General features: G+C 36.8%; 1 protein-coding gene across 3 annotated transcripts in view; it reads right to left on the bottom strand.

Moving 5' to 3' along the window:
* The window catches only part of DPYD (dihydropyrimidine dehydrogenase), an 864,530-nt gene that overhangs the window by 448,567 nt on the left and 391,265 nt on the right, over positions 1–24,698 (bottom strand). For all 3 annotated transcript variants that reach the window (XM_047871842.1, XM_047871843.1, XM_047871841.1), the window contains exons 10-11: positions 24,074–24,243; positions 387–597 (exon numbers count right to left, since the gene is read on the bottom strand). In XM_047871842.1, coding sequence (XP_047727798.1) covers positions 387–597; positions 24,074–24,243 — 381 coding nt within the window. The remainder of the gene's footprint in view (positions 1–386; positions 598–24,073; positions 24,244–24,698) is intronic.

Here is a 24,698-nt window from a genome sequence, read left to right as displayed (position 1 = left end):
CTATTCATTAGGTCTTAATTTGTCTGAATCATTGAAGATTGGCGGTTACAACTTCTCTGTCACATTTTCTTACTCTAGGTCTAATTGAAGAAAAGCCATTCTTACAGAGGAAACAGGCAAACGTTTATTACAAAACGGACTATGTATTTTGATTATCAGCTTAAAAGAAAGATTAATGTTATTTTCAATCCCCACCACTTTAAAAATAATTCTGTATAAGCATTAAATGCCATTTCTAAGCCTTTTAAATCAAGATTGCTTGGATTTCATACTAGAAGAAGAAAATGAATGTTAAAGTGGAAAACAATTCCCTGAAAGGTGGAAATTCTTATGGCACTGAAATAACAGACAATTGCATAATGCATTTCAGCTCCCGAGAACTCTACCTGTAGGATCACTCAGAACTGAACCAAAGGCACTGATGACCACATCGGCTCTCAGATGGACTAGCTCATCTTCATGTTCATTCCAGTTTCCCATTTCATCTTGCTCTGTCCGAACAAACTGCATAGCAACAATTCTCCCTCCTTTTACTATAACCTTCCGTGGAGACAGGAAAGGCAAAAATTCACACCTTTTTTCCTTAGCAAGCTCCACCTAAAACAAAACAGAACAGAGGAGAAATTGACAATGTTTCTTCTCCATTGAATACTTGGTTTTAAATTCAATTATACATGCTACAGCTTCCGATGCTTAAATCAACATAAAGCTTTTTCTTTCACCAAAGCTGATGTTCAGTTATCAGCTATTTACATTTTGCAAATCACTGACTCAAGGGAGTCTTAAATAGACTGGAGTTGTCATGTGGAAGTTTACAGAGAATGGCATCACAAGATATTTCTCAAGTTTTAGGGACACCATACCCTATGGTTGATGGCATATAAAGTTTTTGCCTGTAGCAAAAGTCTGGTTTTCCATATGCTTTCATTTATGTAGGCTTAACTTCTCTTTTCAATCATGCCACATATGAAATTAAATACTTCTGATCATTACCAGGTTGCATATATCTAAACCGGAAAAAAGTCAATCAAGTGGGTGAGCCAATCTCTGCAAGTGCATGATTTAAATGGTAGGTAGAGGAAAGAAGACTGAGAAACTGTGGGATCAAGAAACAAATAACATTTAATCTTACTTTTGTAAAAATGCAAACGAAAAATTTAAGAAAGAGAAACAAGTATGTTCTTCTTGACAAATTCCCAGTTAATCCACATCTATTACCTCATTTATTCTGCTATAAAATGGGACACCCTGGTTTTTGTTTTCATGCCCATAATGGGATGCCTATCAAGACAGAATGTAAATATTTACTTTTTATTTATTTTTCCATTTATTGTTTTTGGGGGGGGGGATCCAGGCCTTTGTCAATGTAACCCTAACTAGTATATTGAGTGTATTTTTCAAAAATTGTACTACTGAAGTGGATGAGGGATTGTCAAATCTCATTCCTTCCCTCCCTCATGGAAGACAGGTGGGTTCTTAGTAGGACCCCTGACAAGTGAGATTAAGAAGGTTGTTTGTGTAAGGTTCCATACAAGGAGTTGTCTGGCACCAACAAGATGGAAAAACTGAGACATAAAGTGACTTGCTTTATGTTGTGATCAAATCATAGACCCACTTCTGGGCACTCTGTCCATAATTAGTGGTTCCAAACTTTGGCATGCATCAGTGGTTCCAGAACTTTGGCAAGCTGGGGGGCTTGTTAAAACTAATTGCATGGACCCACCCTCAGAACTTTTAGCTCTATAGGATTAGATGAGGCCTGAGGATCTGCATTTCTTTTTTTTTTTTAATTTTTTTTTCAACGTTTATTTATTTTTGGGACAGAGAGAGACAGAGCATGAACGGGGGAGGGGCAGAGAGAGAGGGAGACACAGAATCGGAAGTAGGCTCCAGGCTCCGAGCCATCAGCCCAGAGCCTGACGTGGGGATCGAACTCCCGGACCGCGAGATCGTGACCTGGCTGAAGTCGGACGCTTAACCGACTGCGCCACCCAGGCGCCCCAGGATCTGCATTTCTAACAAAGTCCTAAGTGATGCTATGCTGCTGGTCTAGAAATGACAATTTGTGAACCATGGTCTTATCAGATTATATCTGACTGGGTCTGAACTTAGTTGGTCTATACCATGCATTCTTTTTGAGAGTAATATCATCCATAAGGGAGCAAAAATTAATTCTTTTTTTTTTTAATTTTTTTTTCAACGTTTATTTTTTTTTATTTTTGGGGCAGAGAGAGACAGAGCATGAACGGGGGAGGGGCAGAGAGAGAGGGAGACACAGAATCGGAAACAGGCTCCAGGCTCTGAGCCATCAGCCCAGAACCTGACACGGGGCTCGAACTCACGGACCACGAGATCGTGACCTGGCTGAAGTCGGACGCTTAACCGACTGCGCCACCCAGGCGCCCCAGGATCTGCATTTCTAACAAAGTCCTAAGTGATGCTATGCTGCTGGTCTAGAAATGACAATTTGTGAACCATGGTCTTATCAGATTATATCTGACTGGGTCTGAACTTAGTTGGTCTATACCATGCATTCTTTTTGAGAGTAATATCATCCATAAGGGAGCAAAAATTAATTCTTTTTTTTTTTAATTTTTTTTTCAACGTTTATTTTTTTTTATTTTTGGGGCAGAGAGAGACAGAGCATGAACGGGGGAGGGGCAGAGAGAGAGGGAGACACAGAATCGGAAACAGGCTCCAGGCTCTGAGCCATCAGCCCAGAACCTGACACGGGGCTCGAACTCACGGACCACGAGATCGTGACCTGGCTGAAGTCGGACGCTTAACCGACTGCGCCACCCAGGCGCCCCGCAAAAATTAATTCTTGAAGAAGGAAAAAATCTTAGATGTCAAAACTGAATTTGTGATAACTCCCCCCCATAAGAGCAATAATATATAAACAAATATACAGGATATCTATATTATTAAATTTACAGTGTGTGTGTGTATTGGGGAGGGTTAATTAGGAATAAAAGTTTACGAAGACTCACTAAAGGGATAACTTAAAAAAATAAAAACAAAATTGAGAAACACTGGTCATTCCTGTATATTGGCACAAAGCTATTCAGCCTATGTCTTATTTATGCTTTGAATATTGGCTTTAAAGCCTTAAAAATTGGACCACATAAATTATTATTGTAAAATATTTCCCTTTTCTTTATAAATTAAGAGATTACCAATATGAAAAATACTAGATATTAGGTATATTGTGGGTAGTAAGTATCAAAACAATGGATCTTAAACTGTGCACTGTTTAGACAGGAAAATTAGGAGTAAGTGGAATTGAATCAGGTTTGAAACTGGCTTCTAATGCTTACTTGGGATAGTCACTAAATAAATCTCTCTGATCTTCAGCCTTCATATATGTAAAATGGAAATAAAACCTAATTAGTTAGTATGTGGTGTTATTTAAAGCAATTTAGAAATGTAAAACACCTAAAACAAAACTTAACATATAGAAAGTGCAAGTAAATACTATTTATTTGTAGATTCAATTTTTTGTATTTTTTTTAATGTTTACTCATTTTTGAGAGAGAGACAGAGACCAAATACAAGCTGGGAAGGGGCAGAGAGAGAAGGAGACACAGAATGCAAAGAAGGCTTCAGGCTCCTAGCTGTCAGCAAAGAGCCCAAAGTGGGGCTTGAACCCATGGACCATGAGATCATGACCTAAGTCAAAGTTGGATGCTTTACACACTCAGCCACCCAGGTGCACTTGTAGTAAATTTTCTGAATTCACTTTTCCCCTGAAAATCATTCTTCAAACTATTCAATACCACTTAGCAATAGGATTATGAATGCAATAGAAAGGTGACCCAAGAGCAAAGGTAAAAAAAAAAAAGGGAAAGAAAAAGGCAAAGAATTTTAGACACTGTTTTAATTTTCAACAAAATAAAATGTATGATTTCTAGAAGGCAAAGTATTCCTTGAATAGTTCTAATTACAAAACAAATCTGGCTCCATAAAGAAGATAGGTTTCCTGTGTCACTTTTGTCACACTTACATTATGTAGCACCTTATAACTCATCAATATAAACCAGTTTATTGTGCTTCAAAACTGCCAAGTGATGCTAAATTTTAATGATAATTCCAAACTTGATTGAATAACAATGACAAGTTTTTATGGTTTCAATAAATCAATACATGATACATATTTAAAATAGTACTTTTTTCTGCAAAGGGCAGAAATAAAATCCTGAACTATGCTGCACGTATTGTGAGCGTGTCTCAGACTGATTTAGGATCTATTTTGTCCCATTCTACTTTTTATGTCTCTTAATACTTAGATAGTATCTATTATTCTCTGTAGATAATCTCATATAATTTTTGGAAAATTTGGCATCAAATTTAAAAACAAAATTGGGATTATTTATTTTCTGTTTAAAGAAATTCCTCCATATTTGGAGGGGCTAAGATGGTGGAACAGCATGGAAGGTTTTTTTGCATCTCTTGTCCCTGAAATAGAGCCAGATCAACACGAAACCATCCTGCACTCCTAAAAAACTGATTTGAGAATTAACACAACAATTTGACAAACTGAACCACAGAACTCAGCAGGTATGCAGCATGGAGAGGTGAACTTGGGGAGAGAGGAGTCATGGAGGGTAGGGAGCTGTTTTTGCTTGCAAAGAGAGGAAGGAGATGGGGGGAGAGTATGGGAAAAGCAACCCCCCACCAAAAGCAGCTACAGAGAAAGTGGAAAAGTGGGAACAGTTGCAGGGACTGAAAAAAAAAGGGAGAAAGGAGAAAAGAGACGGTTAAATTCCATTAAGACTCTATAAACAAGGGGAATGCAGAGTCTGAAACTCCACAGTTCGATATCTGGCAAAGCTCTGGTGGGAAGGGCGAATACCAAGGAGCAGAGAGCGAGCTCCAAGGGTCCTTGGGGCACACAGGGAGAGGCAGTTCCCCTGCTGAGAGGACATTTGGTAGAGACTGTGCAGCCTGCCCACAGGCAAAGGTCCCAGAGGACCCCAGAGAACAACCACATTCACTGGTGTTGGAACAAGGACCTTAAGTGGGAAGCCTGGCACTAGGTGTGTGTTGTGATTTTCCATAAACCCTGAAGCTCTAGTGCTACAAGATTGCGTGAACTTTTTCTGGGGTGGGCTGCCACCCAGCCACAGTCTCTGGTCATTGGCAGCAGCATGGTCTTGAGAACATTCCTGGGAGTGGGTTGGCACCCAGCCATTGCTCAGCAAGACCCACCCCCAGAAGATCTAAGCAGGTCAAAGCTGCAGTTCCTCAGAAGTGAGGGGTTGGGAAACAGAACCACATCTGAGATAAAACTCAGGATAGAGGTGCCACCTGGCAGCCTGACAGCTTGGTCACAGACAGTGTAGAAGCAGGGAGTGGATGGAAGCTGGAGACAAAGGAGGGGTGCTTGATTGCCAGACATGGAGAGCACAGAGTTCTGATACTAGAGACTGGGTAGCTGGTCACCCCTCCCACACATGCGCATACACACCTACACATGCCACAGCAATCCATCCAGGTAAGCTAAGCAGCACCATCCAGTGGAGAAGGAAGGTGTTACACTAAGCCCTGCCCAACTTGACTAGGGTTTGTCAAGGCCTCTAGAAAAACACAAGTCTCTCCACCTGCTTAGTATATGGACTATAAAGTGCTTTATAGCTTGACTTCTATGGGAAAACAGATGTACTTTCAATCGTACTTCATTCTGTCTGTTGGTCATTTCATTCAATTCTTTTTAATTTTTCTTTTCCTAGTTTTGAATACAGAAAAAGAAAAAACTTATTTTCCACTTGTATTTAAAATATTTTTCTTTATTTTTTTTCTAATCTATGTTTTACATTTTTGTAAATTTTTAAAATTGTATTTTATTTTCATCATTTCATTTTATTCTATTTTACTGTATTAATTTTTTCCTATTGTCAAAAGTCTTCCTTTTTTAATTCTTTTTTTTTTCTCATTTTTTCTTTTCTTTCCATTTTTTATCTAATCTATCAAGCTTCTTTCAACAACCAGAGCAAAACACACCTAGGATCTAGCATCCTTTATTTTATTTCCTTGTGTTGCTTTTAATTTTTTAATTTTAATTTTTTTTCTTTATTAATTCCTTTTCTTCCTACAAAATGATGAAACAAAGGAATTCACCCCAAAAGAAAGAACAGGAAGAATTGACAGCCAGGGACTTAAGCAACACAGATACAAGCAAGATGTCTGAACCAGAATTTACAATAATGATAATAATACTAGTTGGGGTTGAAAATAGATTAGAATCCCCTTCTGAGAAGTAAAAGCTAGTCAGGATGAAATAAAAAATGCTAAAACTGAGCTGCAATCTCAAATGGATGCCATGGCAGCAAGGATGGATGAGTCAGAGCAGCGAATCAGCAACACAGAGGACAAACTTATGGAGAATAATGAAACAGAAGAAAACAGGGGACTAAGGCAAAAGAGCAAGAAATAAAAATTATAGAACTCAGTGACTCATTAAAAAGGAATAACATCAGACTCACAGGTGTCCAAGAAGGTGAAGAGAGAAAAAGAGGTAGAAAATTTATGTGAGCAAATCATAGTGGAAAATTTTCCTAACCTGGGGAAAGACATAGACATCAAAATCCAGGAAGCACAGAGGACAGTCATTAGATTCAACAAAAACCAACCATCAACTGAGCATATCATAGTGAAATTCACAAAATTCTCAGGCAAGGAAAGAATCATGAAAGCAACAAGGGAAAAAAAAAGTCTTAACATACAAAAGAAAACAGATCAGGTTCACAGCAGACCTATCCACAGAAACGTGGCAGGCCAGAAAGGAGTGACAGGATATACTCAATGTGCTGAATTGGAAAAATATGCAGCCAAGAATTCTTTATCCACCAAGGTTCTCATTCAAAACAGAAGGTGAGATAAAAAGTTTCCCAGACAAACAAAAATTAAAGGAGTTTGTGACCACTAAACCAGCCCTGCAAGAAATTTTAAGGGGGAGTCTCTGAGGGGAGAAAAGATGAAAAAAAAAAAGACCAAAAGCAACAAAGACTAGAAAGGACCAGAGAACACTACCAGAAACTCCAACTATTACTATGGCAATAAACTCATATCTTTCAGTACTCACTCTAAACATCAATGATCTAAAAGCTCCAATCAAAAGACATAGGGTAACAGAATGGATTAGAAAACAAGATCCATCTATATGCTGTTTACAAGACACCCATTTTAGACCTAAAGTCACCTTCGGATTGAAAATAAGGGGATGGAGAACCATCTATCATGCTAATTGTTGCCAAAAGAAGCCGGAGTAGCCATACTTATATCAGACAATCTAGATTTTAAAATAAAGACTGTAACAAGAGCTGAAGAAGGGTATTATATCATAATTAAGGGGTCTATCTACCAAGAAGACCTAACAATTATAAACATTTATGTTCCAAATGTGAGAGCACCCAAATATATAAATCAATTAACCACAGACTTAAATAAACTCATTGATAATAATACCATAATAGTAGGGGACTTCAACACCCCACTTGCAGCAATGGACAGATCATCTAAATAGAAAATCAACAAGGAAACAATGGCTTTGAATGACACACTGGACCAGATGGACTTAACAGACACATTCAGAACATTTCATGCTAAAGCAGCAGAATACACATTCTTCTCGAGTGCACATGGAACAACTATAGAATGGATCACATACTAGGACACAAATCAGCCCTCAACAAGTACAAAAAGATTGAGATCATATTGTGCATATTTTCAGACCATGACACTATGAAACTCGGAAGTCACCACAAGAAAAAAATTTGGAAAGATAACAAATACTTGGAGACTAAAGAACACCCTAATAAAGAATGAATGGGCTAACCAAGAAATTAAAGAGGAAATTAAAAATTACATGGAAACCAATGAAAACGATAACACCACAGCCTAAAACCTTTGGGATGCAGCAAAAGTGGTTATAAGAGGGGACTATATAGCAATCCAAGCCTTCCTAAGGAAGGAAGAAACGTCTCAGATACACAACCTGACCTTACAACTCAAAGAGCTGGAAAAAGAACAGCAAATAAAACCCAAAACCACCAGAATACAGGAAATAATAAAGATTAGAGCAGAAACCAATGTTATTAAAACCAAAAAAGCAGTAGAAGAGATCAATGAAAACAGGAGCTGGTTCTTTGAAAGAATTAACAAATTTGGTAAACCCATAGCCAGTTTGATCAAAAAGAAAAAGGAAAGGACCCAAATAAATAAAATCAAGAATGAAGGAGGAGAGATCACAACCAACACTGCAGATACACAAACAATAATAACAGAATATTACGAGCTATTATATGCCAATAAAATGGGCAATCTGGAAGAAATGGACAAACTCCTAGAAACATATAAACTACCAAAACTGAAACAGGAAGAAATAGAAAATTTAAACAGACCCATAACCTGTAAAGAAATAGAATTAGTAATCAAAAATCTCCCAAAAAACAAGAGTTCAGGGTCAGATGGCTTTCAAGGGGAATTCTATCAAACATTTAAAGAAGAGTTAACACCTATTCTCTTGAAGCTGTTCCAAAAAATAGAAATGGAAGGAAAACTTCCAAACTCTCTCTATGAAGCCAGAATTACCTTGATTCCAAAACCAGACAAAGACCCCACTAAAAAGGAGAACTATAGTCCAATTTCCCTGATGGGCATGGATGCAAAAATCCTCAACAAGATACTAGCTAACCAGATCCAACAATACATTAAAAGAATTATTCACCAAGGCCAAGTGGGATTTATATCTGGGATGCAGGACTGGTTCAATATCTGCAAAACAATCAATGTGATACTTCACATCATTAAAGAAAGGACAAGAACCATATGATCCTCTCAATAGATGCAGAGAAAGCATCTAACAAAACACAGCATCCTTTCCTTGATAAAAAACCCTCAAGAAAGTAGGGATAGAAGGATCATACATCGAGATCATAAAAGCATATATTAAAGATGCACTGCTAATATCATCCTCAATGGGGAAAAACTAAGAGCTTTCCCCCTAAGGTCAGGAACACGACAGGGATGTCCACTCTTGCCACTATTATTCAAGTATTGGAAGTCTTAGCCTCTGCAATCAGACAACACAAAGAAATAAAAGGCATCCAAATTGGCCAGGAGAAGGCCAAACTTTCACTCTTTGCAGATGACATGATATTCTATTTGGAAAACCCAAAAGATTCCACCAAAAAACTGCTAAAACTAATTCATGAATTCAGCAAAGTTGCAGGATATAAAATCAACGCACAGAAATCGGTTGCATTCGTATACACCCACAATGAAGCAACAGAAAGAAAATCAAGGAATTGATCCCATTTACAGTTGCATCAAAACCCATAAAATACCTAGGAATAAATCTAACCAAAGAGGTGAAACATCTATACACTGAAAACTATAGAAAGATTATGAAAGAAATTGAAGAAGACACCAAAAAATGGAAAAAGATTCCATGCTCCTGGATAGGAAGAAAAAATATTGTTAAAATGTTGATGCTACCCAAAGCAATCTACACATTCAGTGCAATCATTATCAAAATAACACCAGCAATCTTCACAGAGTTGGACAAATAATCCTAACATTTGTACAGAACCAGAAAAGACCCCGAATAGCCAAAGCAATCCTGAAAAAGAAAATTAAGCAGGAGGCATCACAATCCCAGAATTCGAGCTATACTACAAAGCTGTAATCATCCAGACACTATGATACTGGCACAAGAACAGACATGCAGATCAATGGAACAGAATAGATACCCCAGAAATGGACCCACAAATGTATGGCCAACTAATTTTTGACAAAGCAGGAAAGAATATCCAATGGAATAAAGTCTCTTCAGCAAGTGGTGCTAGGAAAACTGGACAGCAACACGCAGAAGAATGAACCTGGACCACTTTTCTTACACCATACACAAAAATAAACTCAAAATTGAATAAAGACCTAACTGTGAGACAAGAAGCCATCAAAATCCTAGAGGAAAAAGCAGGTAAAAACCTCTTTGACCTTGGCTGCAGCAACTTCTTCCTCAAGACATCTCCAGAGGCAAGGGAAACAAAAGCAAACATGAAGTATTTGGGACCTCATCAAAATAAAAAGCTTCTGCATAGTGAAGGAAACAATCAGCAAAACTAAAAGGCAACCAGTGGAATGGGAGAAGATATTCACAAACGACATATCAGATAAAGGGTTAGTATCCAAAATCTATAAAGCACTTATCAAACTCAACACCCAAGAAACAAATAATCCAGTGAAGAAATGGGCAAAAGACATGAAACAAATAGACACTTCTCCAAAAAAGATATCCAGATTGCCAACTGACACATGAAAAAATGCTCAAAATAACTCATCATTGGGGAAATACAAATCAAATCCACAATGAGATACCACCTAACACCTGTCAGCATGGCTAACATTAGCAACTCAGGCAACCACAGATGTTGGCGAGGATGTGGAGAAAGAGGATATCTTTTGCATTGCTGGTGGGAATGCAAACTAATGCAGTCACTCTGGAAAATAGTATGGAGGTTCCTCAAAAAATTAAAAGTAGAACTACCCTACAACCCAGCAATTGCACTACCCGGTATTCATCCAAGGGAAACAAGTGTGCTGTTTTGAAGGGGCACATTCACCCCAATGTTTATAGCAGTGCTATTGACAATAGCCAAAGTATGGAAAGAGCCCAAATGCCCATCGATAGGAATGGATAAAGAAGATGTGGTATATATATATATATATATATATATATATATATATATATATACACACACACAATTGAGTATTACTTCACAATCAAAAAGAGAATTAAATCTTTCGTTTACAACTACATGGATGGATCTGGAGTGTATTATGTTAAGAAAAATTTGTCAGTCCGAAAAAGATAAACCTATGAGTTCACTCATATGAAGCATTTAAGATATGAAACAGATGAACTAGGGAAGAGAGAAGGGAAGCAAAAATAATATAAAAACAGGAAGGGAGACAAAACATAAAAGTCTCTTAAATATAGAGAACAAAGAGATGGTTTCTGGAAGGGTTGTGGGAAGGGAGATAGTCTAAATGGGTAAGGGGCATTAAGGAATCTACTTCTGACATCATTGTTGTACCATATGTTTACTAATTTGAATGTAAATTAAACAATAAATAAATTAAAAATAAAGAAATAAAATGAAAATAAAAATAAAAACAAAATTGGACACTGCGAACAAATCAAAATTAAAAAAAAATGACTACCAATGACTTAATGCTTGAACATGCTTTAGTAGTATTTTTACCATGGTTTTGACTTCTGAGGGATTAAAAGCTATATACAGTTATGATCACAAGGAAACTGTATTTTAATATATCCTCAGCTCATATCATAATTTCCCATATGCACTAGCATTGATAGCTGGTATTTAAATATTCAGTATTTGTGACAGATATCTAACAGTGCACAAAAGCTGAGGAGTATTAACACTGGCCCCCACAAAAGACTACTCTGAAATTTTGCTTTTGAACTTTGACGTTTTATATTCTCTAAAATGTGTAAGAGTATACTATTGGGCAGCAGACATAAATCAGACCATTTCTTGCCATTTTGCTATTAAGTAGCTAGATTTTTCATTTTATGCAAGAAATGCAAAAACTTTTATGTTTAATTAAAATTTTTTTTAACATTTATTTATTTTTGAGAGAGAGAGAGACAGTGCAAGTGGGGGAAGGACAGAGAGAGAGAAACAGAATCTGAAGCAGGCTTCAGGTTCTGAGCTGTCAGCACAGAGACAAACGCGATGCTTGAACTCATGAACTGCAAGATCATGACCTAAGCTGAAGTCGGACACTCAATCAATTGAGCCACCCAGGCACCCCAGAGATGGAAAACCTTTTAAAGGAAAGATAGGAAGATATCACTTTAACATATGTATTTATTTGGAAAGTACTGATATTGGGAAAAGAAAAGCTAAGATGGTAACATTTTTTTGAGATGGTAAGATTTATCTCAGTCAACAGGGAAGTATTAGGAAAATGAGAATTCAAAGTACGTAAAGTCATGTGTCAAGTGATATATCCTTTGAATTATTTCTGGGCAACAGAGGAATTTACTTTCACTATTTAAGAAATCTGTCTAGCCAGATAATAAATAAATAAATACTTATAGAGCAGATATTCTTTTAAGTGCTTTACATATGGCTCATTTTAATTTTCACACAGAAGATATGTTTATGACACATATATCAGTTATTATTATTTTTTAAGTATTAAGTTTCAAGCCAAGTTTTTCTCCTTATTGTGGCTCAAAAAGCCAATAACACATGAATGGGTATCAATCATGATTTACAGCCTTAGCACCCAACCTCAGGCACTCTGCTGTTTGCTGCACTCACAACTAATCCTATGTGAGAAGAAGCATTATTTCCTTGCTAAGAAGAAAACCTGAGGTTCAGAGAAACCAAACATATACTGAGGAATAATAAAACCTGGTTAAAATCCTGATATGGCTGAACAAAATCCTGGGTGATATTCATTAATCTACAAAGACAGCAATTGTGGCATATTTGAAAGAATGAGCTTTGGATGGTTCTAGTTGTTCAATCTCAAAACAAGGTTAATTAGAACGGGAAAGGATCTACTCAAAGGCAAATTAATGGTCAAGGAGTTGGCCTGATAAAGGCTGCCCTCAGTGGGAAGAAGAGAATCAAGCTTCCTATTCTAAGTAAGTTTTGAAGTACAATAAAATTATGACATATAGAAACCAAGTGATGGACTTAGGGACTCAATATTGTAAATGAACTAATGGCAACTCCTTGAATCCAGAGAAAGTTTAAGTTTAGAACAAAGAAGTATTACTTCATAAAGTGGATAGTAGAGACACAGAACACATAATCTCAAGATTTAAAAATGGAAAATTAAGATAGGATTTAAAATAAATTTATTTGCTAGTAAGTAAATCCTTTAAAAAACTCGTTGAACACAGAAAGAATATTTTATTTAACTTCCTATCCCCAGGGTCAAGGAGTGATATTAAAGTATTTAACAAATGACGAATACAAGCAGATGAATGTCAAACAGATGCCTGGCAAATCAGAATATACTCTAGCCAATATGCCACATGGAAGGACATCAAGTGGATTTCAGCTCCATCAAAATGGCTAGCACATAGTAGACTTTTAATAACATTTTGTTTACCAAGAATGACTATTATGAAAACCCGGAGGACATTCAAGTTAAAGAACGGACAACCAACTAGTAGTATATGGACTCAGTGGCCTCTAAACACCCATCCTGAAGCAAGTATAACACTGGGCATACAGTAGACATGCTACCTGGCCACAGCATTGTATGTTGTGAGGTTGAAATAAAAAGTAAATGATGTTCTTTCTCAGCTGTCAGTTACACTGCCATGAGAAAATGAGGGGCCAGAGTGACCAAACTCATGCAGTGGGTCTTAATATTTTATTGTCCAAATTAATCAGCCTTCTGTGCTAAGTAGTTCACAGATGTCAGTTAGTGCTTTTTAATACCTAATGTTAATGATCATTAATAATCAGCAACTCGGTAGTTTTGGTATATGAAAACTTCTGTTCATGGCACACATATTTATCTATTTGTTCAATGGTGCCTGTTCTCATGAGGGATAATTGGTACCTCAAACAAACATATAAGCCTCTCTTGTTCTTATCTCCACCAATAATTACCCAAGGGAATGAAGGAGGAAACACCTGTACGGTTTCATTTTTGAGGTTCAATAAAACAAACTGTTACTTTCTTTTCCCATGACATTAGGAAAATAAGAAAAACCTTCTTAGCTTTGATTTTTACCTCCATATTCAGGGAGGATACATGGTTGATGCTGAGTGAAATAAAAATAGAGTGCTATAGCATGCAGTAATGATGATCATTTGAATGATTAACTTTATGTAATGTGATGATTTGGTATGATTAATATTACAGGTATCATACTGTGGAAATTATGAAACAACTTAATTTACTACAATTAAAAGTATGATGTCAACTCATTTTTAGATTGCGTATAGGCAAAGTAAGTATAGGTTATAAACTATAATGAGAACTCAAACCCAGCATACATTATATTCTAATATATAAAGTTTGAGAAACACTATGAAGAAATAATATTCTTTGTAAAGATTACCCTTGAATAGCTAGATATTTAACAAGTTATCAATTCTATATGAATGTGAGGACCTAGAGAAGGAATTTCAAATCAAAATGCTTTTGGTGGTCTGCTCTGGTCAGTGATAATCCTGAAAAAATATTCTTTTATTTCATCACTGATCAAGTATTGGATACACCAGAAATGTTCATAACCACACAATGAGAGTTCCATTCATCCATAAATTTACCAAACATTTATTGAGTACCTATTTTGTAAAAAAAAAAAAAAAATGGTGCTAGGTGTTATTGCTAATAAAATAATCCCTGCTTTCAAGACTCTCACAGATGCAGACAAATCAGCAATCCTATTCAGTGTGGTAACACATATAAATACAGTGTACAGTAATGGCAGATAAAATGGCATTCTGCACAGCAGTGGTGCACAACAAGAAAGGGAAGCCTGGAAAAGGTACTCTAGGAACTAATCTTGAAGAATGAGTAGGAAGCAGTTACTGGAAAAGGATTAGCTACGGGGAGATCATAGTATATGATAGATTATCTCCCTTGGGTGAGGAAAGATGTAGGGAGGTAAAGGAGCTTATTTCAAGAAAGAAAGAAGGAAAGAGACCTGGTTAAATGCCTTTGTAAACATGCTGCTGGGAAACAAAGGATCGGTCAGCATTCTCGAGTGGGAGAGCCCTTACCTGTAGAATGCTTTTGGCAAGATCTACCTGCTAATCTAGGATAGCTATAATAAAACAAACAAACACAAAAACCTGGGAACTGGATTTTTGGGGCATGGATCTCTGTGAAGAGTCATATAAACTATGTAACTGAGTATAAACTGGAGATGTTTTATAGTTGAATCAGCATCCTTTTGTGTAAGTGATGGAGCTACTGATGTTGTTTAGAGACCCCACATTAATCTGGGTTGAAGTACATCTTGATGTACCAAGATGGGGCCTGGAAAATTGTGTTTGGTGGTCTTGAAGCTCTCCTTGTTTACCCCACACTTCTTTGTTTATTTAGATCTTTGAACTTGTTAAGAAAGCTTGATGCAGGTTTTATCTCTCATTGGTGTGAGTCTGATTTCACAATCCAATCTTCTGATCAATTTGGTTACTGAGGTCATGAAGAAAGATACAGGCAGTAAATTCTGTCTACCCTTTCTTGATCTCATCTTCCTTAATTTACTAAACAGTTTTTTTTTAATGTTTATTCATTTTTGGGAGAGAGAGAGAGAGTGAGGAAGCAGGGAAGGGGCAGAGAGAGAGGGAGACACAGAAACCAATGCAGGCTCCAGGCTCTGCGCCATCAGCACAGAGACTGATGTGGGCTCAAACTCACAAACCATGAGATCATGACCTGAGCTGAACTTGATGCTTAACTGACTGAGCCACCCAGGTACCCCTTACTAAACAGTTCTTAACATATTTTGCACTTTTTAGTTTATATAGGTTCACAGTCAGTGGTGGAAAGTGGAACAATTCTGATAGGCTAACTACTCTTAGAATTCTGCAATTATTCTTTTCTTTGGCAAGAATAGTTTGCTGAAACCACAAGGTGAGGTTCCTTTTAGTACCTACTATGATGTTACAGTCTTTTGGGTTTTTTTCACTTTAAGCTTTTAAAATTGAAGAATCTTGAACAGAGAGAAACATTTTCCATGTGAGAGTTATACTACACAATTACCCCTTAACTATTTTATTGTGACACTATTGAGCTGCAAAAGCCAGAAATGCAATGCATGGGATAATTTAGAGTCTTTAATGCTTTTGCACAGAGATCATAAAATACATCCTTTCTTACAAGAGGAGAGTATTTTTAAATACTATTCATGACTGACGAGATTTTCTTCACTCTAACTAGCTCTTATTACTCCTCGTCTTACTTTTTGCTGTAGTCAAGCATGTCTGGCTGCTGTCACAGTATCTCACAAAATTATCTTCTGCATAACTTTGGTGCCTTTGCAGTATCCTCTTCAATTGTGAAATCCCTCTTTATGTAAATTCTGTTCAAACAAGGATCCTCTCTCATCTTCTAATCATCTCTGATTTCATAAATTTTTATTCATTTTTACCTCTTATATTACTTGGTTATGATTTCTTCCTTTTTTTTTTTTTGAATTCTTAGCTATCTTTTAAAAGACTGAAGACCAGAAACAAATAACTTTTTTTTTTCAATCTACTTTTAATGTTAGGTTGATACTGTAATGTGAGATATTTTAAACCTTTAAAAGTAAAATACTTCTTTAAAAGCCATCAGTAGTAATTTTGAGGTGTATGTATGTATGTATAAATTATATATTTTGAGTATTTCGTTTTCATTTAAAGTCTTCCTATAAGATTTTCAATGCCACGAAAGTATTTATTTATTCATCACAATTCCCTGATATGACACCTTGGATCAAGCATTGTTCTATACTTTGACTCAGATACAAATTGAATGAACCAATCCATCTGAAGGAGCTTGCATTTTAATTTGTGAGATGGGTATAAAGTAATAACTATTCTATGTGACAAGTGCTGTAATATAGGAAGCATAAAGAGTTGTAAGATCTCACAGGAAGAAGAGGTTAATTAAGAAGAAACTAAGGAAGCTTGCAAAGAAAAAAAAATGACATTTGGAGCAGATCTTGGAGGATGAGTTCACCTTTTAAAAAATGTTTGTTTATTTATTTTGAGAGAAAGAGTACACATGCATGAGTGGGAGAAGGGGCAGAGAGAGAAGAGGGAGAGAATCCCAAGCAGGCTTGACTCTGTATGCAAAGGCCTGATGTGGAGTTTGATCTCACAAACTGAGATTATGACCAGAGCTGAAATCAAAAATTGGACACTTAACCTAGTGAGTCACCCAGGCACCCGTGAGTTCACCTTTTTATAAGAAAAAAAAAATTACTTTAAAAAATGACAATTATTAGCTTTTATATATATTTTTTAAATTTTAATGCTGATTTTTTGAGACATAGAATGTGAGTGGGGGAAGGGCAGAAAGAGAGAGAGACAGAATCCAAAGCAGGCTCCAGGCTTTGAGCTGTGAGCACAGAGCCCAATGCTGGGGTGTAACTCACAGACCATGAGATCATGACCTGAGCCAAAGTTGGTTGCTCAACCAACTGAGTCACTCAGGCGCACCTATTTGCTTTTATATTAATTCAGGAATGTTATTCATTTACTTTTATGTTTTGAATTTTGTGCCTGAGTAACATGCATATTTTTTAAATTATGCAAATTACTTTTTAATATTTCCAATGGATAAGACAAGAAAAGAAGACAGTGGAAATTGAGAGGAATATTATTAGTGGGAGAAGGGCTTCTAACTTTCACATGAAAGTTAACAGAGTAACAACACATTACTATGTAATAAAGCTTAAGATGATCTGATAACATACATACATATATGCATACCAATCCTAAATGATTGTTAAACCTTTTCAAAAGATATATAGTTTTCAGCTCTCAGATATTCCTAGTTAATATAATGTAGTCATCATCCTCCCCTTGGAATTACTGAAAATAGTTAAGCTTGGGCTCAGCTGGGTGAGCTTGGGCTCAGTAAGCTTGGGCTCAGCTGAGCCTGGGTGGCTCAGTTAGTTGAGCGTCTGACTTCAGCTCAGGTCATGATCTCCGGTTGAGGATTTCGAGCCCCGCATCAGGCTCTGTGCTGACAGCTCAGAGCCTGGAGCCTGCTTTGGATTCTGTGTCTCTCTGCCTCTCCCCGACTCAAGCTCTGTCTCTCTGTGTCTCAAAAATAAACATTTAAAAAAATGAAAAAAAAAAGAAAGAAAATAGTTAAGATTTTTAAGTATGTAATCTTGATGAGCACAGGCTTCTGTTGTCTCCTGGCCTATTTACAGTCTTTTTTTTTTTTTTCCCACTCACCATCTGAATTCTCACATGTAGTGTAGAATTCTGACAACTTCACCTGCAGGCTTCTTTGATATCCATGTCTTGGATATAGCAGATTTTACTTTTCCAACTAACGGGGGATACATTAATTGCAACTTGTTTCAAGTATAATATTTATAGAGATGGCCAAAATTTTCAGTATAGAGCTGCTGTCACTTCATGAGGAGATACAGCCTTCCTGTCCAGATTCCACATCATTCAGACATCTTTGTCTGAATGTTCAAAATACAGAAGTTGGGGGATATAAAAAGCTTTAAGAAGCATATAAATTACAACAGTAATTTTACAGATGGGCACTCTCAGACTAGGATATGTAACCTAGAACAAAGTTCTCCAGCCTTTAGCCACTTCCTTGTCAACTGTTCCATTCTACTTTCTCATGTGACACTAAATTTTCACGCTTTTCAAAAATGTAAAACACACAGATCCTTAGAATGTCATTCCCATGCCATCATTAAAGTATTAAAGGTATACTTAACATCTTAGTACCAGGGAGCCCCTAGCTGACACTAATTGTGTTTTGGGGCTAATTGGGTGTGTTTATTTATTTGTTTGTTTGCAGATATGTTCATATTAGCAATCATGCTAACAGGTCTCTGATTACTTTCCATGAAGAACACCAACTCAAATGACATGCAGGTGCCAAATATTGAAGAGTTGCTATAAGCATCACCTTAGTAAGTAAAATTAAATTTGTCAGCTTATAGAGGTTATTTTCTAAAAACAGTCCCAGGTTCATATTTCTTAAAATTAAATAAAAACTAGAAAGCATTAGTTATTTCTAGGAAAATGCGTAGTCAGCAAGATGTAGACAATGAAAGTGTCAATGAATGTAGCATAAACGTCATCATTTGATATTCAAAATGTCTGAGGAGAGGCTCACAGATCATGCCACATAAAGGATCTATTATGGGGTATGCTGTATAGTATTCAGGAGTCAACTAAAAAGTGCATTCTTTCACATGAAAATGTATTATTTCAAAAAAAAGAAAATGTATTATTTCAGAGTTGCAGTAACAGATTTTGACTAACACAGGAGGTAATCTGGCACTGTTATTTTTATTATTAAAAAAATAATAAAGTAGCATTAATTACCGAAGAGTTGACCTCCAGAATAGCTAAAATATATGGAAACAGGCATATCAAAGGTAAATCAGTTAACATTTTAGCAAATGAATAGGGGGGAAGCCAAGGGGCACTGGCGAGTGCTATAGAGGAGAGCCCATTTTAAATATAACAGAATTAAAGATCTATCATGTTTTCCTGATATTAAAAAACTGAATATGTGAACAATAGATTCTTAAAATTGGTGGGTGGCATCGTACTAGTAAAATAATTTTGTACCAGTAATAATTAATAAGTGATACTTCTCAGTAATAATAAGAACTACAAAGTTCTTCCCGAACCTTATCCTTTAAATTTATCTACTCAAGCAGGTCTGCTGAGTCCTGACCTTCATGCCTCCTTTTAGGGATTCCCAACTGCCTAAAGCATTCTTGCAGTTTTATCTGATCTGTCAACAGCTTTTAATACCAGCATTTTGGGGGATTCTGTTATCCTGTGAAATTTAATCTCACCTATTTAAGCTTGCAGAAAGTACTGGAGGGAATTATTAACAGATTTTCCCTCATCTTCTTAGAGGATAGTGCTGAGTGATTGGCTGGTTTCCCTAAGGACGCACAGCTAAGAAGTGCTAGTTTGTCAGTAGCATCCTATTTAGCATGTGTGTGAGGCCACAAGGGAGACTGAAAGACATTTGGAATCAGAATTCCATCAATATGCTGATGATGCCTCCATATCTTCGTTTCATCAAACCTATATTCTGTAGCATTAATGCTTTCTTAACTAAGATGGAAAGCGCCCCAAAACAGCACACTGCCGATGGCTCTAATTAGACAGCTGGAAACTACATGGATGATACATGAGAGCAGTGGATCGCAGTCTCAGCATCACTAAGAAACTTGTTAAAAATGCAAATTCTCAGGCCCCTCCCAGACGTCTGGAATCAGAACCTCTGGAACCAGGGCCCAGCAAGCTATGTATGACCAGCCCTCCAGGTGATTCTGATGCATACGGAAATTTGAGAACATCTGCATTTGAAAACTGGGATATGGCTATCACTGCTGAATCTATTGGGTGTTGCCTCCCACTTTAGGAGATTAAAACATTTCTGGATCCAATCACACTGTTCTTTGTTACTAACAATGTAATGTTAAATGTAACTGGCCTTTATTATAATAATTCATATTTGTCACTAAAGGATGAGAGCACTATTGCTCTATATTGTCCTCCTTCTATGACCATCTGAGAATTAGACTGAAGCTTAGAATATATGCATGCTGACATGCTTAATGGTGAGGACCTTAACCAACAAAAATACATGTAATTCCCAAATTCCATCCAAGAGCCCAAACCCATTAAACGATACTCATATTTGAGAGAAACTCTAAATATCCATTTTTCTCATTCTTCGCTGACTTTAAAGAATCCAAGTGTGGTTGCAGATTGAGTGCATTAGGGGTAGAAAGCATAAGAGAAAGAGGAGAAATACAAAGAAATTGGGCATGCTATTAAATTTTTCTAGTCGGTTAATATTTTTTCCTAGAACATATTCCCTGAGGACCTTGTCTTGGAGTGTTGAACTTCCTCCTGACTTTCCAGTTTCATAAGTGCTAGCGCTGGCCATGCCAAGGGCCCTCTTTTGGCATAACAAAACCAAGTAATGGACAGGAGGGATTAATATCAGAACCTCTGGAAATGCTAAATCCTAAAACCCCCAATCCTAAAAAAGCATGAGCACTGGCCAATAACCCAACCCTAAAATCTATGCATGTTCTGAAAATATGTTACATATTATTCCTTCTCTCATGTTGAGGAATTTCACTTAAAATTACCAAATGAACCTTCAAAGGCCTATTACTATAACACGAATCTAACCTGGAAAGTACTAGCTCTTTTGATGCCAGGAGCCCTGGATGCCAATTCCCCCCAGAAAATACTAATTTCCCAATTCTTTGTTGAAGACTTTATATGTGGCACCATTGCGCTAGGCAGGGGGAAGAAACAAAGGAACCAGGAGAACTGACCATGGCTCCTGTTCTTATGGAGCTCACAGTCAAGAAGGTTTTTTTTGTTTTGTTTTGTTTTTAGGGTTTTTAAATTTATTTTTGAGAGACAGAGCACAGGCAGGGAGGAACAGAGAGAGAGGGAGACACAGAATCTGAAGCAGGCTCCAGGCTCTGAGCTGTCAGCACAGATCCTGACACGGGGCTGTAACCCACAAACTGTGAGATCGTGACCTGAGCCGAAGTCAAAAGCTTAACTAACTGAGCCACCCAGGTGCCCCATGAAGAAGTTCTTAGATCATATAAAAAATGTGGTTTCTTGTAAGCCAATAATATACATCCAAACATTTGTTTTTATAGTTTTAATTAGGACCCAGAGCCACTTGAGTTCTACTGAGCTGTACTGCAGTTACAGTACTGTACTGCAGTGTTACCTGTTATTCCACAGACCTATTGCTTTTCAACAGTTTGGAAACCATGGTTCAGCCCAGTAAACTCTGGCCTGACAACCAAACTATGCCTGGACTCATCCTTTCTGTCCCAAAATGTGGTCCCATTGACTAATAGCCTACTCTTTCAATTAGCCTCTAACAGCCTCCGTGCTACTGACCCGAACATCGTTAATCAATTTTCAACAGGGCGGTCCTTTTAAAATTTATTTATTTATTAATTGATTGATTTTTAAATATTTATTTTTGAGAGAGAGAGAGAGACAGAATGCAAGCAGGGAGGGGCAGAGAGAGAAGGAGACACAGAATCCAAGCAGTTCCAGGCTCTGAGCTGTCAGCATGGAGACCAACACGGGGCTCAAACTCATGAATGGTGAGGTCATGACCTGAGTTGAAGTCAGATGCTTAACCAACTGAGCCACCCAGGTGCCCCTGAAATTTAACTCAGATCTTGGTGCTTCTCTGCTCAAAGCAGTCCAATGGTTTCCTCTTTCACACAAAATACAAACTAAAGGCCTTATGAATGCCTATAAGACCTCACCCAGTGTACCACATAATGTCCTCCCTTACTCTGTTCCAGTCATACTGACTTACCTTATTTATTTATTTATTTATTTATTTATTTATTTATTTATATTCTCAGAAGTTTAAGGGCCTTTTTCAATCAAAGGTGGATGCCTTTGCCTTTCCTGGAATGTTTTGTTCCCAGATGTCTACATTCCCTCAGTCTTCATTTCTATGCCCTAAAGTAAAGTCATCTTTTTAGAGAGGCCTTCCTGGACTACCCTATTTAAAATGGCAAATCCTGCCACCTCTTCCACTGTAGCCTCTCCCCAAATACACACTCCTTATACTTCTATATTAACTTTTCTCCATAGCACTAATCACCTTTCAAAATACTATTTATGTGACAGTTAATTTGTTTGCTTATCAAGTGTCTTCTGTCACTAGGTACAAGCTGTATTACAATTGTATTAAAATTGCCTAGAACAATGCCTGGTACACAAATGGATGTTCAATAAATGTAGGTCGATTGATTGATTAAATAGATAAATTATTTCTACTTCAACCCTCTCAAGTAATTACCTGGTCTCATTTTTTGTGTACATTCTACTGAAGGTGGAAGAAACAGCCATCACTCATTTCTAGTTACCTTTGTTAATGGAAGATGACTATAAGATAAAGTATAAAGTACACTGGCCTTTCTGTCCAGGGTCATCTTCCCTTCCAACTCTAAGGGTGCAGCCTTTCTAATGAAAACTTATTTGACATTGGAATCAGAAGAAAAATATTTAAAATATTTAGTTCAAAACCTATGTGCCAAATACTTATTCTTTGTGGAGGTTCTGTGCTATGCATGGAGACACAAAGATGAATACAATTAGCTCCCATCCTCTTTTATCTTAGGCAAGTCACTTCATCCCACTATCGCTGTTCCAGTATGGCTGTTTTCTTTTTATTTGTAACATAATGGAATTGTATTAATTGACGCTGTAGACAGTGCTCCAGAAAAAAACAAAACAAAACAAAAAACTCCCAAGATTATAAGACCATCTCTACCTCGGATTTTGGAAAAAAAGCTTGAATGGGTAAAATGATAAAAGAAAGCCCAGAGAATAAAGTTGACGTCTGAAACCCAGCCATGAACCAGTGGGGACTCTGATATCTTCGTGAGATTACTCTGGATTGTGGTTAATCTACATGTGACAAATCACCTATTGACTACACTTATAATTCTTACCTGGTATAGAGACTCCAAATATAGTAAGGCATTCTAAAGCAAATTACATTCATCATACTGATCTGGATAAAATGAATAATTTATATTTCTACAAATATGTTTTGTTTTTGTTCTCAGAACTAATATCCTTTAAAAGGCATTATCTATCTTTACCTAATAGCATTAAAATTTGAGAAGTCCATGGTAAATGTACCCAGCTGATGCCTCAACCAAGATTAGTCACCAGTCACTTGTAAGGATGAAATCATTTTAAATCTGTCATTTTTAGTAAGTTAACCAATTATTAATTCTAAATAATGCTTACAACAGACCTCTTAAAAAAATAATAAATGGCAATCTCTTTGTTCTATTGGCTTCCCAGCATAATGAACTGACCGTACGACCAAGACATATAACTTTGAATGGAGCTTATAAACTTGGCTTATATAGAATTCCAAAGGTCTCTAATTACCACATTCTCCAACTATCCCTACATTTTGTGATGAGTGCCTGTTGTTCAGGAAATGAAGACTTAGCATATTCTACTGTTACTAGTTACATACTATACATTTCAAAAGATACTAACACTAACAATAAGAAGCACTTATGTACTGACAAAGATGAATTTTTCATTTTATCCAAATCAGTATTATAAAATAATTTTCTTTTACTTTGAATGTCTGAATTAGAAAAAAAAAAACCTATGGGTAGCCCAGATTTTTTTAATTTGCATTTCACAATTTCAAGAACATTCTAATAATTTAACTAGGAGACTGAACATTAACAGTTTCGTCTCCTAAAATCTGTTACATTACAACTCCATATTTTCTGATGGTTCCATTTTACCTCCTCGGGGACAGCTCTTATATTAACAAAGCCTTTTCTGAAGACGATGAACACGCGGCGGGCTCCACAACATAAAGCGGATGTTGCACAGTCAAAAGCAGTGTCTCCAGCTCCGAGTACAATCACGACTCCCCGTATCGACGGCAATGGAGAGTGACAGGCGCACATCCCTGAATGATGAAAGGAAAACCCCATTTTCAAGTAGAGAAACCATTTCTGCATGACAGCTCAAAAGATACTTGTACTCAAAGCAGTGTAAAATTGCATCTTGCAGTTTTCGAGGATGGAGTGTCACTATCAAATTATTCTGCTTCATTGAAAGACAGTTTTATTCCCATTTTAAAAATATGCTCATATATGTAATTTCATAGTCACTACCTTTAACTTCCTTTTTCCTTCTAGAAGGATAGCTGCTACACATTTTGGAGAGTTTAGGTCATAACAAACTGGAATCAATCAATTAAAACACTGTCAAAATCATGACATGTATTTTTAACTTGGTATCATTACATTTCTGCTTATCAGTAGGAAAAGTGATCTTTACCATCTGGGATAATATAATTCACAGCACTTCATGAAAATACTTCATTTAGATATTATCTGATAAGATTTCTAACATATAGCC

The sequence above is a fragment of the Prionailurus viverrinus genome, chromosome C1 (genome assembly GCF_022837055.1).
Source record: "Prionailurus viverrinus isolate Anna chromosome C1, UM_Priviv_1.0, whole genome shotgun sequence".
Lineage (NCBI taxonomy): Eukaryota > Metazoa > Chordata > Mammalia > Carnivora > Felidae > Prionailurus > Prionailurus viverrinus.
This window is presented reverse-complemented; position numbering and strand designations above follow the sequence as displayed.